The sequence below is a fragment of the Mesoplodon densirostris genome, chromosome 18 (genome assembly GCF_025265405.1).
Source record: "Mesoplodon densirostris isolate mMesDen1 chromosome 18, mMesDen1 primary haplotype, whole genome shotgun sequence".
In the NCBI taxonomy this organism is placed as follows: domain Eukaryota; kingdom Metazoa; phylum Chordata; class Mammalia; order Artiodactyla; family Ziphiidae; genus Mesoplodon; species Mesoplodon densirostris.
The window spans coordinates 4,217,482-4,230,941 of record NC_082678.1 but is presented as its reverse complement, the minus strand read 5'-3'; the positions used below and the strand labels follow the sequence as shown (position 1 = coordinate 4,230,941).

Here is a 13,460-nt window from a genome sequence, read left to right as displayed (position 1 = left end):
CTCCTTCCTCCCTCTCATGCAGCCAACTCCTAGAGCTGCTCCCATCCTCCTTACCCCCTCCCCCTGGGACCACCAAGACCTCCTGACCCCTCCCACAATATCGGTAATTTCTTCCCTAGATGCCCTGCTCTGGGCCTCCCTCGTTCGTATCCATTAGGCATAAGCTAAAGCACTACTTCCTCAAACCCTGCTCTGTTATGCCTCTCCAGCTGAGGAACCATCAAAGGCTCCCTATTGTCCATTGGCTCAAGGTCAAAGGCTTTATAGTGAAGCCATCAAAAGCCCTGTGTCCCCTGCCCTGGGCCTCACCCTCTCCACTGCCAAGCCCAGGAGGTGGGTCCATTCTCTGTCCTGACACTCAGACCCTTCTCTGGGATTTTGGAAAATGCTATCACCCGCTGCCTGGACTGCCTTCCTATTCACCTGCCCCAGTCCCCAGCATCCTCTCCTTCCTCATCAAACAATCTGGTCCTTGATGAGAACCAGCTTTTTCTCTTGTCCACTATTTCACACGTACTCATCTTGTCTCCCTAGCTCCTTCCCAAGGACAGGAATACTATCTTACATTTTCACATACAGCTTCAGAGCACTGTTGACTCATGGGACTTCACTGTCCAGATCCATGGTTTTCCAAAACATCTTTTCCAGCAGAGCGCTTTTTGTCAAGTGAAATGATACATGAAAACCCAATGTGAAGAAAACCAACATAAAAAAGCAGACAGAGCAAAGCAGGTTACTCTAGTTCAAGTAAGGATGGGGGCTCCTGGCCTCCCACAGCACCTCTGGGGAACCTTAGGGTTCTGGGAAACACTGGCCCTGCTGCAAACTCTTTTGTTTTGTTGAAATATTTATTTGGATATTTTCCCCAGTTTTACTGAGATATCATTGACATATAACCTGCTGCAAACTCTTTTTTTTTTTTTTTTTTTTGGCTTAAGCAACAGAAATTTCTTTTCTCACAACTCTGGAGGCTGGGAAATCTAAGAACGAGGTGCCGGCCCATTCAGTTTTTGATGAGGGCTCCCTTCCTGGTTTGCAGGCAGTCACCTTCTTGCTGTGTCCTTACAAGATGGAGCAGGTGAGGCAGGGAGCTCTCTGGGGTCTCCTTTCACAAGGACACTAATCCTATCGTACCAGGGCCCTGACTTTATGACTTCATTTAACCTTAGTTACCTCCTAATCGGCCCTATCTCCAAATACACTCATCTTGGGAGTTAGGGCTTCAACGTATAAATTTTGGGAGGACACGATTCAGTTCACAGCACAAGAGAAAGAAGAGATGATTGTTAGAGCAGAATTTTGGAGGAATCCAGAATTCTCCAAAAGAGGATGGTGAACACTGTTTAGAGATATTAACATTTCTCTCTATAGCAGAAATGATGAGTTGTAGTGAAAGTACGGAAACATTTTTAGACAGGACAGACATTTTGGGGGTCTGCATTAGACGGCCTAGATCTTCTTTGGAATGCTGCACTCTACGTCCTTGGTCTGCTGTTATCCACTTTTCAGAGTTATTTGATAGTTACTTTATATGTTCTGTCCAGGATTTTTCAATGTAATCAGTAGGAAAGATTGGACGGAGTGTGCTTGCTCTATCTACACTGGAACCAGAGCCCCGGTATGTAATTTTTTATTCCTGCTCTAAACACATCTTTTTTTTAAATTGAGGTCTAGTTGATGTACAGTATTATATAAGTTTCAGGGGTACAGCATAGTGATCCACAATTTGTTTTTGTTTTTGTTTTTGCGGTACGCGGGCCTCTCACTGCTGTGGCCTCTCCCGCTGCGGAGCACAGGCTCCGGACGCGCAGGCTCAGCGGCCATGGCTCACGGGCCCAGCCGCTCCGCGGCATGTGGGATCTTCCCGGACCGGGGCACGAACCCGTGTCCCCTGCATTGGCAGGCGGACTCTCAACCACTGCGCCACCAGGGAAGCCTGTGATTCACAATTTTTAAAGGTTATATTCCATTTATAGTTACTATAACCTGCTGCAAACTTGTGTGGTTGTCAGATCCCTTCACGAGCTGCTCTTGTCTCATCTGATCAGCCACCCACGTTGCTGGCCGCTCCAGCAAACACCATATACTCCCCTTCTAACCAGGTGTCTGCAAACCTTGGCCTGTAGGTCAAATCCAGCCAACGACCTGTTTTTGTGTGGCCCTTGAGCTAAGAATGGGTCTTGCATCTTTAAAAGATTGTGAAGAAAAAGAAGGAAGAGAAGGAAGAGGAGGGTTTGCAACAGACCATGTGGTAGCCAAAGCCCTGGAATACTTGTTACCTGGCCCTTTACAGAGAAGGTATGGTGACTGCCGGCAAACCTTAGGGGCCCACGTCTTTCCCCAGGCTGTTCTCTCTGCCTGGAGTGCCCTTTCCTGGCTTTCGCTGGCTTTTCGTGGACTCTATTCATCCTCAAGGCCCAAAAAACTGTCCCCTGCCAGCCTCTGTCTCTGGGCTCTCAGGCCATGGCTATTGCTCGGGTGATGCCCCTCCCCACGGCTGGCCTGCAAAGGCAGGTTGCGTCTTGCCCACCTTGGGGCCCTGACCCAGTGCCAGGCACACCACAGGGTACAATGAACACAACAGACACCACCACATTGGCCCCCCTTCCATAGACCGATGCCCCCCAGTCGCACTCACCTCATCCTGCAGGTTGATGTCCCCGGGGCCACGGTTGAGCTGCTCCTGCAGGCTGGACACCACTGCGTTGTTGCCTGGCACCCGGTAAATGCCCGTGGACTCCAGCCCCCGTGCCTCCACAATGCGACAGCATGCAGCCACGATCAGGGGGACACGCTGGGGACACAACAGGGCAGGGGTGTTAAGAAGAGTAAGAACAGCATTCTCTGGGAGAAAATACTTGCAAATGATATGACCGACTGATAAGGGATTAATAGCCAACATACATAAACAGCTCATACAACTCAACATCAAAAATACAAACGACCTGGGAATTCCCTGCTGGTCCAGTGGTTAGGACTCTGCACTTCCACTGCTGGGGCCCAGGTTCGATCCCTGGTCAGGGAACTAAGATCCCACAAGCCGCGAGACACGACCAAAAAAAAAAAAAAAAAAAAATACAAAGACCCGATTAAAAAAATGGGCAGAAGAACTGAATAGACATTTTTCCAAAGAGGAAATGCAGATGGCCAAGAGGCACGTGAAAAGATGCTCAGCATCGCCAGTCATCAGGGAAATGCAAATCAAAACCACAATGAGATATCAGTTCACACCTGTCAGAATGGCTGTCATCAAAAAGGCCACAAATAGCAAATGTTGGTGAGGATGTGGAGAAAAGGGAACCCTCGTACACTGTCAGTGGGAATGTAAATTGGTGCAGCCACTGTGGAAAACAGTATGGAGGTTTCTCAAAAAAACTAAAAATAGAGCTATCATATGACCCAGCAATTCCACTCCTCGGTATATATCCGAAAAAAACAAAAACACTAATTCGAAAAGATACATGCACCCCAGTGTTCACAGCAATATTATTTACAATTGCCAAGATATGGAAGCAAACTAAATGTCCATCAAAGATGAATGGATAAAGGAGATGTGATGTATATAGATATCTATATATATATACACAATGGAATACTACTCAGTCATAAAAAAGAATGAAATTTTGCCATTTGCAGCAACATGGATGGACTTGGAGGGCATTATGCTATGTGAAATAAGTCAGAGAGAAAAAGACAAATACTGTATGATGTCATTTATACGTGGAATCTAAAAAATAAAACAAACTAGTGAATATAACAAAAAAGAAGCAGACTCACAGATATAGAGAACAAACTAGTGGTTACCAGTGGGGAGAGGGGAGGGGGGAGGGGAAATATAGGGCTAGGGAATTAAGAGGTACAAACTATTAGGTAGAAAATAAGCTACAAGGATATACTGTACAACACATGGAATATTAGCCAATATTTTATAATAACTATAAATGGAGTATAACCTTTAAAAACTGTGAATCACTACATTGTACACCTGTAACTTATATAATATTGTACAGCCACTACACTTCAATAGAAGAAAAAAAGAACAGCATTCTCCACCAGTGGGCCAGAGGTAGGGAGGACAAGATGGGGGCGGTGGAAGGCCAGAGCCCCAGGGGTTCTGGTGGTTACTAAGGCTCTCACTGTCTCCGGTCTGGGAGCAGACATCGCACCAAAGCCTCGCCATGGTCTGAGAAGGAGCACCAGCTGGGAGTCAGGGATTCTGGGTTCTGTCTCAACTCTGCTGCTCCCTCGCAGGGCTGCTTCCCCAGCTGTGTCTGTAAGACGCGGTGGAGAGCTGGCTCCAAAGTCCCTTGCAGCTCTGACCCTCGGGACCTCGGTCTCCCCACTTCCCTGCTGGCTCTGGAGCACGGCGGGAACCCACCTGGTTCTCTGTGGCTGGCTGGCACTCCTCCAGTCGGACCCCAAATGCCCTGGGGGCTGCCTTCTTGTTCTTCTTGATGATGTTGATGCCCCAGGGGGTTTTGGGGGTGGAGACACTGTCATCTGGGGTTGGGGAAGGCAGAGAGAGGCAGGGTGAGCTGGGGGCCCGGGGAGGGGCAGCCACCACACTAGGTCACACACACTCACACACCGCATTCACACACTGGACGTATGGGGACTCCGTCAGAGAAGCAACTGGGATGCTGAGGGCTGATGGCAAATTATAATATCCCAGCAGAGAAGGCCAAAGAGATGAGGGTGTCTACCCTGGAGGAGAGAGGCCTCAGAGTAATATAAGGACTTCTGTATGGCTAAAACAACAAGGTGGGAGCCATAGATTCTGGTACAGCTGAAGGAAGAACTTTCAAATGGCCAAAAGTGTGTGAAGATGGAAAAGGCTGCCTGCAGAGAGGATGAGGCTCCTGCTCCTGAAGGGACTCAAACAGAGACCGGAGTACCACACAGCTGGGATGTCATGGAGGGAAATCAGGCTCCGGGCCCTTCCAGCCCTGAGACCCTGAGGGCCCCCGGACCCTCAAAGGCATGCACACATGGGCAGACACACGAGGATAACCGTGGCACACACCTACAGGCACACACACCGCCTGACATACACACACAAGCCCTCCGCTCCCATGCAGACCCACAGGTTGACCCACCCTCCCCACGCATGGGTGCACACCACCCCCTTAGCAGCCACCTTCCTACCCTTGCTCCCTGCAGGCTGGTCCTGAGTCCTGAGGCCACGCGCCGTACTCTGTTTGAGGAACTCAGACTTGAGGCCCCCCAGGCCACGAGAGCCTTTGGGGGAGGAATCAGCTTTGGGCCCAGAGCTATGGCTGTGTGGGAAGAGGGGAGAGGTCTTCACTGGGGTGACCCAGCACGCCACCTGCCCTGGCCTCCCACCTCCTCGGACCTCCCCTCCATCCCGTCCATGCCCTTCTGGGGACTGGAGGCCTCAATGCCCCGGCCACTCTCCCTGCCCCCAGCAGAAGGCAATTCAGGGGCCACCCTCAGGTCTGAAGGTGGGCCAGGAGGACGACCTCTGCCCAAGGTGTCTCCCACCCCATGGCCAGGACTGCTCCATGAGGGCTGGGCCTCACCTCACTTTGCGATAATCATTAAGCTTCTTGCTGATCAGAGCTTGGTTGGCACAGCCGGGGTCCTGGAGGAGGCGGAAGAGAAAGCAGACCCCATCAGTGCCCATGGCCAGCCCACCCAGGCCTTCTCCGTGGCCCCTGCCTCGGCCTCACCTCCCCTCTCCTCCACCTGCCAGCTGAGGGGTACAGACCCTGGAGCGAGAAAGACCAGGGCTGGACTCCCGAGCACCCCCTCACCAGCTATGTGACCTTGGGCAATCCACTTAGCCTCTCTGAGCCTCAGTCTCCTCAGCAGTAACATGGGGAGACAACATGGCAACCTCAGGGTTAGGGTGTGGAATTATGCACGTAGCACTCATCATAGTCCTGGCAAGGCACAGATGAGGTGCCCCATGAGGGGCAGCTACTGTAATAATGAAGGTGACTTGGGACCCTCAGGGAGTGCCTGTCGGGGACAGCCCAGCCAGGCCCCCCAGAAAAGGGCCCCAAATTTCAGGTGCTTTCCTCCTTGCAGTGAGAAACGACAACGTCCTGGGGAGGCAGAACCCGGCTCAGTGAGATGGTGTCCTCAGTGTGCACTAGCACCCCCCTACCTGTGGCCAGAGCAGCTGCACGTCTGGACCAGGGCCCAAGCCACACCATCCTCTTGGCAGAGACCAACCGCCAAGCCCAGGACCCCCACATAACTCTGTGCGTGTGTCCAGAGGCACCTGGCGGAGGGGGTGGGCGGAGGCAGAAAGCCCAGCCCAGGCTCCTAGTGTGCAGCTGCAGCTGCCCAGGAGGGGGCGTCATTTAAAAATGCTCCTGGAGTCCCTGCCAAAGCCCTTGGCTCAGCCCCTGCTGCCTGCTGCCAAAGGCCAATGCTCTTGGCCTCCTCCCAAGGTCAATGTGTTTGTGCCCCTGCAGACAGGCCAGCCCTGTCAGAGGGGCCAGCCACAGTTTTGGCCCAGGGGCACCCCTTTCTGTAATAATTCCATAGGAGACCCCCGCCTCCCAAACCTCCAGCAAGAGGCTGAGGTTGGCCGGGAGCTGACCTCTCTGTGCCAGGGCCTGCCCAAGGCGGTCGTAACGATGATGATAACAATTATTGTCATTCCTACAGCTATTACTGCTCCTGCCAGTCATGGAACACTAAAGACGCCAGGTCCTCTGTGAGCCACTGCCCCAAGCATCGCCTCTTCACACCAAACCCTTGGAGGGCACAGTTGCAAGGTGCACTCCTGTCAGCCCATTTTATGCAGGAGGGGACTGAGGCTCAGAGCGGTGAAGGGAGGATCCCGGCAGGTGAGAGGCGCCCGGGGCCTGCCCTGCCCTCCCTGGCCCGGCTGGGGCTGGGCCGGGCCCTCACCTCGCCCTCGGCCCTGCTGTTCTCTCGGATCGCTCTGATCCAGCCCAGCATGTCATCCCGGTCCTCAGCCTGAAAGAGATATTCACAGAAGTCAGCGGTGGTCAGCCGGAACACGTGCCTCCTCTTGGTCTCGCTGTAGGAGATGTCCACCAGGCAGGAGCCGATGCAGACGGGCGCCGCCTCGTCCTCACCTGCGACGGCCGCCGCCGCCCCCGCCGCCGCCGGCCCGGGCTCCCGCCGCTCCTTGCTCAGCGAGAGCGAGCGCGCCCGCAGCGCGGCGTACACCCGCTTCCACTGGCGCAGGCCGCCGCCCGCTTTCTGCAGGGAGACACGGGGAGAGGGGGAGAGAGGGGAGGGGGAGGGGGTGAGAGGCCAGGCCTGCCCTCCTCCCCGCCCCCAGAGCCCAAGGGGGCCCTAGGCGCTGCAGACAGTGGACAGCAGTGGGGACCCCACCCCACTGGCCGCCGGGAGCCCCCTGCGCCACTCCCGCCGGCACCTGGGGCAGCCTCCTGCCCACAGTCCCCCAAGTCTCTCAGCCCCTCACCGGCCTGGACAGCCGTACCCGTCGTTCTCAGTCCCCGCAGAGGGTCCCCAACCTTCTCTTTAACGCTCCTCTGCCGTTGGCAATGCCCCAGAGAACCAGCAGGGGGCTCCAGAGGGCCATCGGGCCCCCCACCAAACATGATCCACCTTACATAAAATACTCCTAAGCCATTCCTGGTCCACATACTGCTTCCCTCCGGGCGAAGGGAAGTTGTCAACCACACTTGCTAGTCAAAAGTTGTCAACCACACTTGCTCTCCCCGCTTCTTTGCCTCTCACTCAAGACTCCACTCAGTATCCCCTTCCTGGGAAGCTGCTCGCCAGGTCACCCAGCCGCCATGTTGCCAAAGCCAGTGGCAGCGTCTGGGCACTTCTCAGCCCTTTGCCTAGGCTCTTGGTGGCATATGACCCAGCTAGCGGTCACTTCTTCCGTCTCCAAACTCTCTCTTGGCACCCAGGACCCTACGGTTCGTGGTTTTCCTCCTAACTCCGCTGGCTCCGTCTCTGGTCCCCTCCATCCAACATCCTGTACACCAGCGGTTCTCAACCAGCGCGTAGAGCCGCCAGGGGACATTTGTCTGGAGACATTTTCAGTGGTCGCACCTGGGGAGATGCTATGGCATCTAGTGGGTAGAGGCCAAGGATGCTGCTAAACATGTCGGATGCCCAGGACAGCCCCACAGCAAAGAATCATCTGGTCCAAAATGTCAACAGTGCTGAGGCTGACGGTCCCTGCCCTAAAGGAAGCGGAGCTCCAGAATGTTGTCCTCGGCCCTCCTCCTCCTGCACGCCTCCCCCGTGACGCCATCCACACCCATGGCTTTAAATCCTGTCTGTCTGCTGATGGTGATGCCCAGATGTACCCCTGGCTCAGCATCTCCCCCGAGCCACACTCCGGTACCTCCAACTGTGTGCTCGGTGTCTCCGTTTGCGTGCCCCACGGGCACTGCAGGCACTGCTCGCTCACTACGGGGCCCTTGATTTTCCCCATCAAACCTGTTCTCCACCCCCACCTCCATCTTTTGCAGCTCAGTAAATCCAGCCAGTTGCCCAGAAACTTGGGAGCTGCCCTTGACTCCTCCTCATTCTTCACCCCTGACATCCAACCCGTCAGGAAATCACAACTGTTCTGCTTCCAAAATATCACCTGTCTCCATCTTTCCTGCCACCACCTTGCCCACACCATCAACACCTCTTGCCTGGACCACTGCACGAACCTTCCCAGGCTCCACTCTCCTTCCTGCAACCTGTTCTCCACGCAGCAGCTGCAGTGACCATTTGAAAATGTAAACGAAGTCCTGTCTCTCCCCTGCTTAGTGCCCTCTCATGGCTTCCCGTCGTCCCTGGAATCAAATCTAAGCTCTTCTGTGATCTGGTCCCTGCCTCTCCTAACCCATCCCTCTTTCTTTCTCACGATGTCGAGACACAGGGGGCTTTTCCAGTGAACAAGCCAAGCCTTTCCTTTCCCGGGGCCTTTGCACGTGCTATTCCTTCCGCCCAGAACCCCTTCTCTTGCTTCTTCACGTGGCTGCTTCCTTCTCGCCCTTAAGGTCTGAGCGCAAGGTCATCAACATCACCTCCTCAGCGAGGCCGCCTCTAAGCATTTTCCCCCTAACGGCAGCTCCCCGCTTCCTCCCAACTGAAAGGCAATCACATCGCCCTGTTCATATTCCCTGAGTGCCCACTGCAGTCTCAGGTTACCGGCTGTGGGTGGCTTTCTCCAGTACAGGGAAAGCTCCTGGCGCAGGGAGCTCGTCTGCCCTCTCACCTCCATACTCCAGGGCCTAGAGCCATGCTGGCACGGGGTAAGTGCTCATCAATATTTACTGAATAAATGAATTAATCGGCCTCGGAACACCCTGCAGGCGGGGGTTCCATCTCCCCCATCAGATCAAGGGCTCCTTTCCTCTGGCTCACGGCCCACCTACGGCTCCACACCCAGCCCAGGCTTCTATCTTCAGAGCAAACCAGATGAGGAGACGTCATGCCTGGCAGGTGAACACAGCCACGTCTGGCCATGAGCCCTGCCCATCATCACAGACCTGCTGGGCCCAGGCAGGGACGTTCAGCGGAGACAATAGGGCCCTCCAGGAGAAGTTTAGTGTCCGAGTGAGGTGGTGATAAGGGTGGCCCTTTGAGACTGAACCAGCTACAGGCGGCCTTGGAGAAGCCAGCCCCCCCCCATCAGTATGCCCTACTGGTAAAAACGAGGGGTGAGCCGGCTGGTCTCCAAGTCGCATCCAGCTCAAATGCTGGGTCTGTGGCTGCAGGGATGGGTCATACCCACCCATGCCCTCCTCCGCCTGACAGGCAGTGGTCTCCAAAAGAGACTGGGAGCTGGGGGCGGGGAGAGGCTGGACTTGCTGAAGCAGACAGCATCTGGCTGGCGATCAGGACCCTGGACAGACCGAGAGACCAGATGGGAGTGGAGAGCCCTCTCCTTGAGAACCGGTCAGTGAGCAGGAAGGGGCCAGGTCCTCTCCCTGCCCAGGAGACACTGCGGCTGGGCTGCCAGAGGCCACCCAGAGCTGGGGGCAGGCGGATGTGGCAGGCAGAAGTCAGCAGTTGTCACCAGGCCCTCCGAAGGGCTCAAGCCCTGGGCTGGACGTCTTTGTCCACACCTGGCTCCTCCTCCTTGGTCTCCGTCCCCCACGTCCTCCCGAGGCCCGGCCGTCTCTTGCTTTCTCCCTCAGCATTCCCGCGCCTGTGGCTGCAGGTGTTTGTGTCCTCTCTGATGGACAAGTGCCCTCCCCAGGTGAACCTCCCTCCCAATGCCACACCCTCAGAGCCTCTGTTGCCAGGACACCTCCACAGAAGTATGCGCCAGGGCCCTCGGACTCCATAGGCCCCAAAGGAACCTCTTGGCTTCCTCTCCCCAAACCTGCCCCTCCGGTGCCCTGTGGCTCCGGGAAGGGTCCCACCCCTCACTGACCCCAGAGCCCAAGCTGGGACCCCAGGAACCTCCACCATCTTCCCTCACCTCCCAGCCCTCCTCACCTCCCAGCCCTCAGCCCGCCCAGGCTCTCCTTACCCCTAAATCTCTCTAAGTTGTCCCCTCCCCTTAGTCCCACTCCCCTCGCTCACCTGGACAGCAGCAATGGCCTTGTCTCCTCCTGTCACAGATGCAACACTTGCCTCCTGGGCTCACACCTCCCACCCCCCACCCTTTAAATGCCTGCAAAGGCTCACCCTGAGCGATGCGCCCGCGCCCAGGCGCCCAACACCCCACCCGGCTTCCATCTCTTGCCCTGGCTCCCAGCTGCCCAGCACCCCCTGCCACCCTTCTCCTAGCTGTGCAGGAGGGCATCTCCCCTGTCAGACCACACCCCCACCTCCCTGCTTTGTGGACTCCCACACACCCTTCACAGCCTTCCAGACACCCCCTCCCACCCTGCTGAGGTCAGGGTCATATGCTACCATATGCCGCTTCCCTGAACTCCCCCATCACAGCAGTCAAGCACTGGTAACTGGTAAGCAACAAATGCTTTCTCTGCCCAGCATGAACCCCAGCAGGGCAGGACTGGCCTGGCTCCCTCACCACTGAATCCCCAGAACCTCAACAGAGAATTGGAGCAGGGTAGGCTGTTCATCATTATCCGCAGGCTGGACGAGGGCACAGATGAGTACTGGTCCTGCCTGGACTACACTTCTCACTTCACCCTCACACTGGCCCTTGGAGTAGAATAACACTGTCCCCACCTTAGAGATCAGAAAAGTGAGGCTCAGACGTTAAGGGGGTTGCCCGAAGCCTTATGCTTGATAAGTGGCTGGGCAGGCATTCCAAGTTTGTCTGACTTCAAAGCTTATGTTCTTTTCAGGTACAAGACCCTTAGAAGGCAGGGTGGAAAATTCAAATAATAGCAATAAGCAGAACAGCTGCTCCCGGGGGCCAGGCACTGGGTAAGCTCTTTTTGCTTAGATCATTTCATTTAATCCTCAGCAAGGGCGTATGAGCTAGTGGTTATTATTTGCTCCATTTACATACGAGGAAACTGGTAGGTGAGCCAGACAAGCTCCCCCAGCAACTCGTGGCACAGTGAGAAGCCAAGCCCAGGTCCATGCTCCACTGTGCCTGGGCTGCTCGGGTGACAGCTCGGGCGGCCTCCTCCTCCCTCTTCTGCTGCCTGGAACCTGGGATTGTACTCCATGGACCCAGGGGCCCCGCCTTCTCCCCTTGGGATCCTGCTTATCTCCCGGCCCCAGGCCCAAGCCCCCTTCCTCTCTCACCTGGATCTCTGTGGCGGCCCTGAACTGGTCTTCTTGCCTCCCTCTGGCCCTCTCGTAATTCACTCCCCAGGAAGCCCAGTGGAAGAGGCCCCAGGGGCTTTTAGTTGCCCTTAAGATGAAGACCAGAACCTTTGCTGGCCTTGAAAAGGCTGACCTCTGCTTTCTTTGGGGGCTTCAGCTCCCCTAGAAGAATCACCCTGGCCTTGCTCTCTCATTTTCCATGAGCCCCAGTGGCCATGTTGGGGGTGATCTGCCAACCAAGGCTCAACCATGGGATGGTCCTGTCAGAATTCCAAGCACAACTTGATGAGATCCACCCCGCAGCAAAGACCACCTCTCTGGTTAACTCTGTTTCATGAGGTCTTTAGACCCCCAGGAAGTTCTTCCGAGCATCTAACCGCTACCCCTCATGCTGCGGCTTCAGCTGGCTCTCCTGAGCTCCAGAGGGTGGGTGTAGGAAAAGCTGGGAGTACTGTGGGAGCCAGCTTCCAGCCACCGCCAGCTCATTCCTCCAGCCATCTTACCTTCCCCTTCTTGGTGAGGACCTGCTTATAATACAACCAGCCTTCTCTCCTGATGTCGCTGAAGGTTGCGTCCGAGAGGTCAGAGGTTGAGTGTCGCTTGGAAGGGGCGTCAGCATCTTCGGAAGTGCCCCAGCTATCCAAGGACTGCAGAGAGACGACAGAGGACAATTCAGGGTGGCTCCCACAGTGCCAGCATCTCAGAAACCCCATGGACCATTTGCAGCCACAAGGGCCTGGCATATGCCTGTGCTACGCTCTGCTGTGCTGTGTGGCCTCATGGGCCTTGCTTACCCTCTCTGACCCATCTGTGTTGAGGTCATGAGACATATGGGATGGGGAAGCCAGAAAGGAAGAAAGGCTATGACCTGCAGGCCACATGCCTCACCACGCTTAACTTTATAGACTTGAAGGAACTAAGGAAACAGAGGAAGTGATTGTGTCCGCATGGAGTTACATAAACAGAGGAAGTGGGAACATCAACAAAGACCGAGTTAGTGGAGCAGGTACTCGTGTCCACAAGGAGTTAAACAGAGGAAGTGATAGTGTCAGCAGGACTCTAGCAGTAGAGGTGACAGGTCAAGGGAGAGTTAAGTAAGCAGAGGACGTGATAAGGAATAAGCCAGGTGACAGTATCCTCAAGGTACTAAATGAACCGAAGATATCGAGGATTTGAAATCAATATGCCTTTTCCAACCCATCCATAATCAAAAAGATTTAAGGTCATTTCAGAACTGATTCTGTGTCGGGACTTCCCTGGTTGTCCAGTGGTTAAGATTCTGCTCTCCCAACGCAGGGGGCCTGAGTTTGATCCCTGGTCAGGGCACTAGATCCCGCATGCTGCAACTAAAGATCCTGCACGAGGCAACGAAGATCCCGCACAAGGCAACGAAGATCCCGCGGGTCACAACTAAGACGCGGCACAGCCAGGTCCTGAGGCTGGAAATTTCGGCCTCTCCGTCACTCTCAACCCTGTGTGTCCCCCCCTTTCCAGGGTGTCCCCTGTCCCCTGAAGACACCATGCAAATACTGACCCAGTGCCTCCACAGTGCAGGCACGGTTTTAGGTACGCAGAGGGGTCAAACAGTGAATAAGACAAATGAAATCCCTGCCCTCATGGAGCTGACATTCTAGCTGGGGAGACAGGCAAGAAAGGAGATGGACGCACAAACTGTGTAACATGAGAAGTGCTAGGAGAAAAGCAGAGTGGTGAGGGGAGGCATGAAATATCAGGCGTAAAGGCTGAAATTTCACAGAAGGCCTAAAAAAATCTAAAGAAAGTGA

At 54.9% G+C, this 13,460-nt stretch overlaps 1 protein-coding gene across 8 annotated transcripts in view; it reads right to left on the bottom strand.

Annotated features, from left to right (window-relative positions):
- Nucleotides 1-13,460, bottom strand: part of ARHGAP23 (Rho GTPase activating protein 23) — an 83,785-nt gene that overhangs the window by 24,006 nt on the left and 46,319 nt on the right. For all 8 annotated transcript variants that reach the window (XM_060080495.1, XM_060080494.1, XM_060080499.1 and 5 more), the window contains 6 exons: nt 12,180-12,323; nt 6,886-7,203; nt 5,541-5,602; nt 5,146-5,276; nt 4,379-4,500; nt 2,639-2,794 (listed from right to left, as the gene is read on the bottom strand). In XM_060080495.1, the coding sequence (XP_059936478.1) occupies nt 2,639-2,794; nt 4,379-4,500; nt 5,146-5,276; nt 5,541-5,602; nt 6,886-7,203; nt 12,180-12,323 (933 nt within the window). The remainder of the gene's footprint in view (nt 1-2,638; nt 2,795-4,378; nt 4,501-5,145; nt 5,277-5,540; nt 5,603-6,885; nt 7,204-12,179; nt 12,324-13,460) is intronic.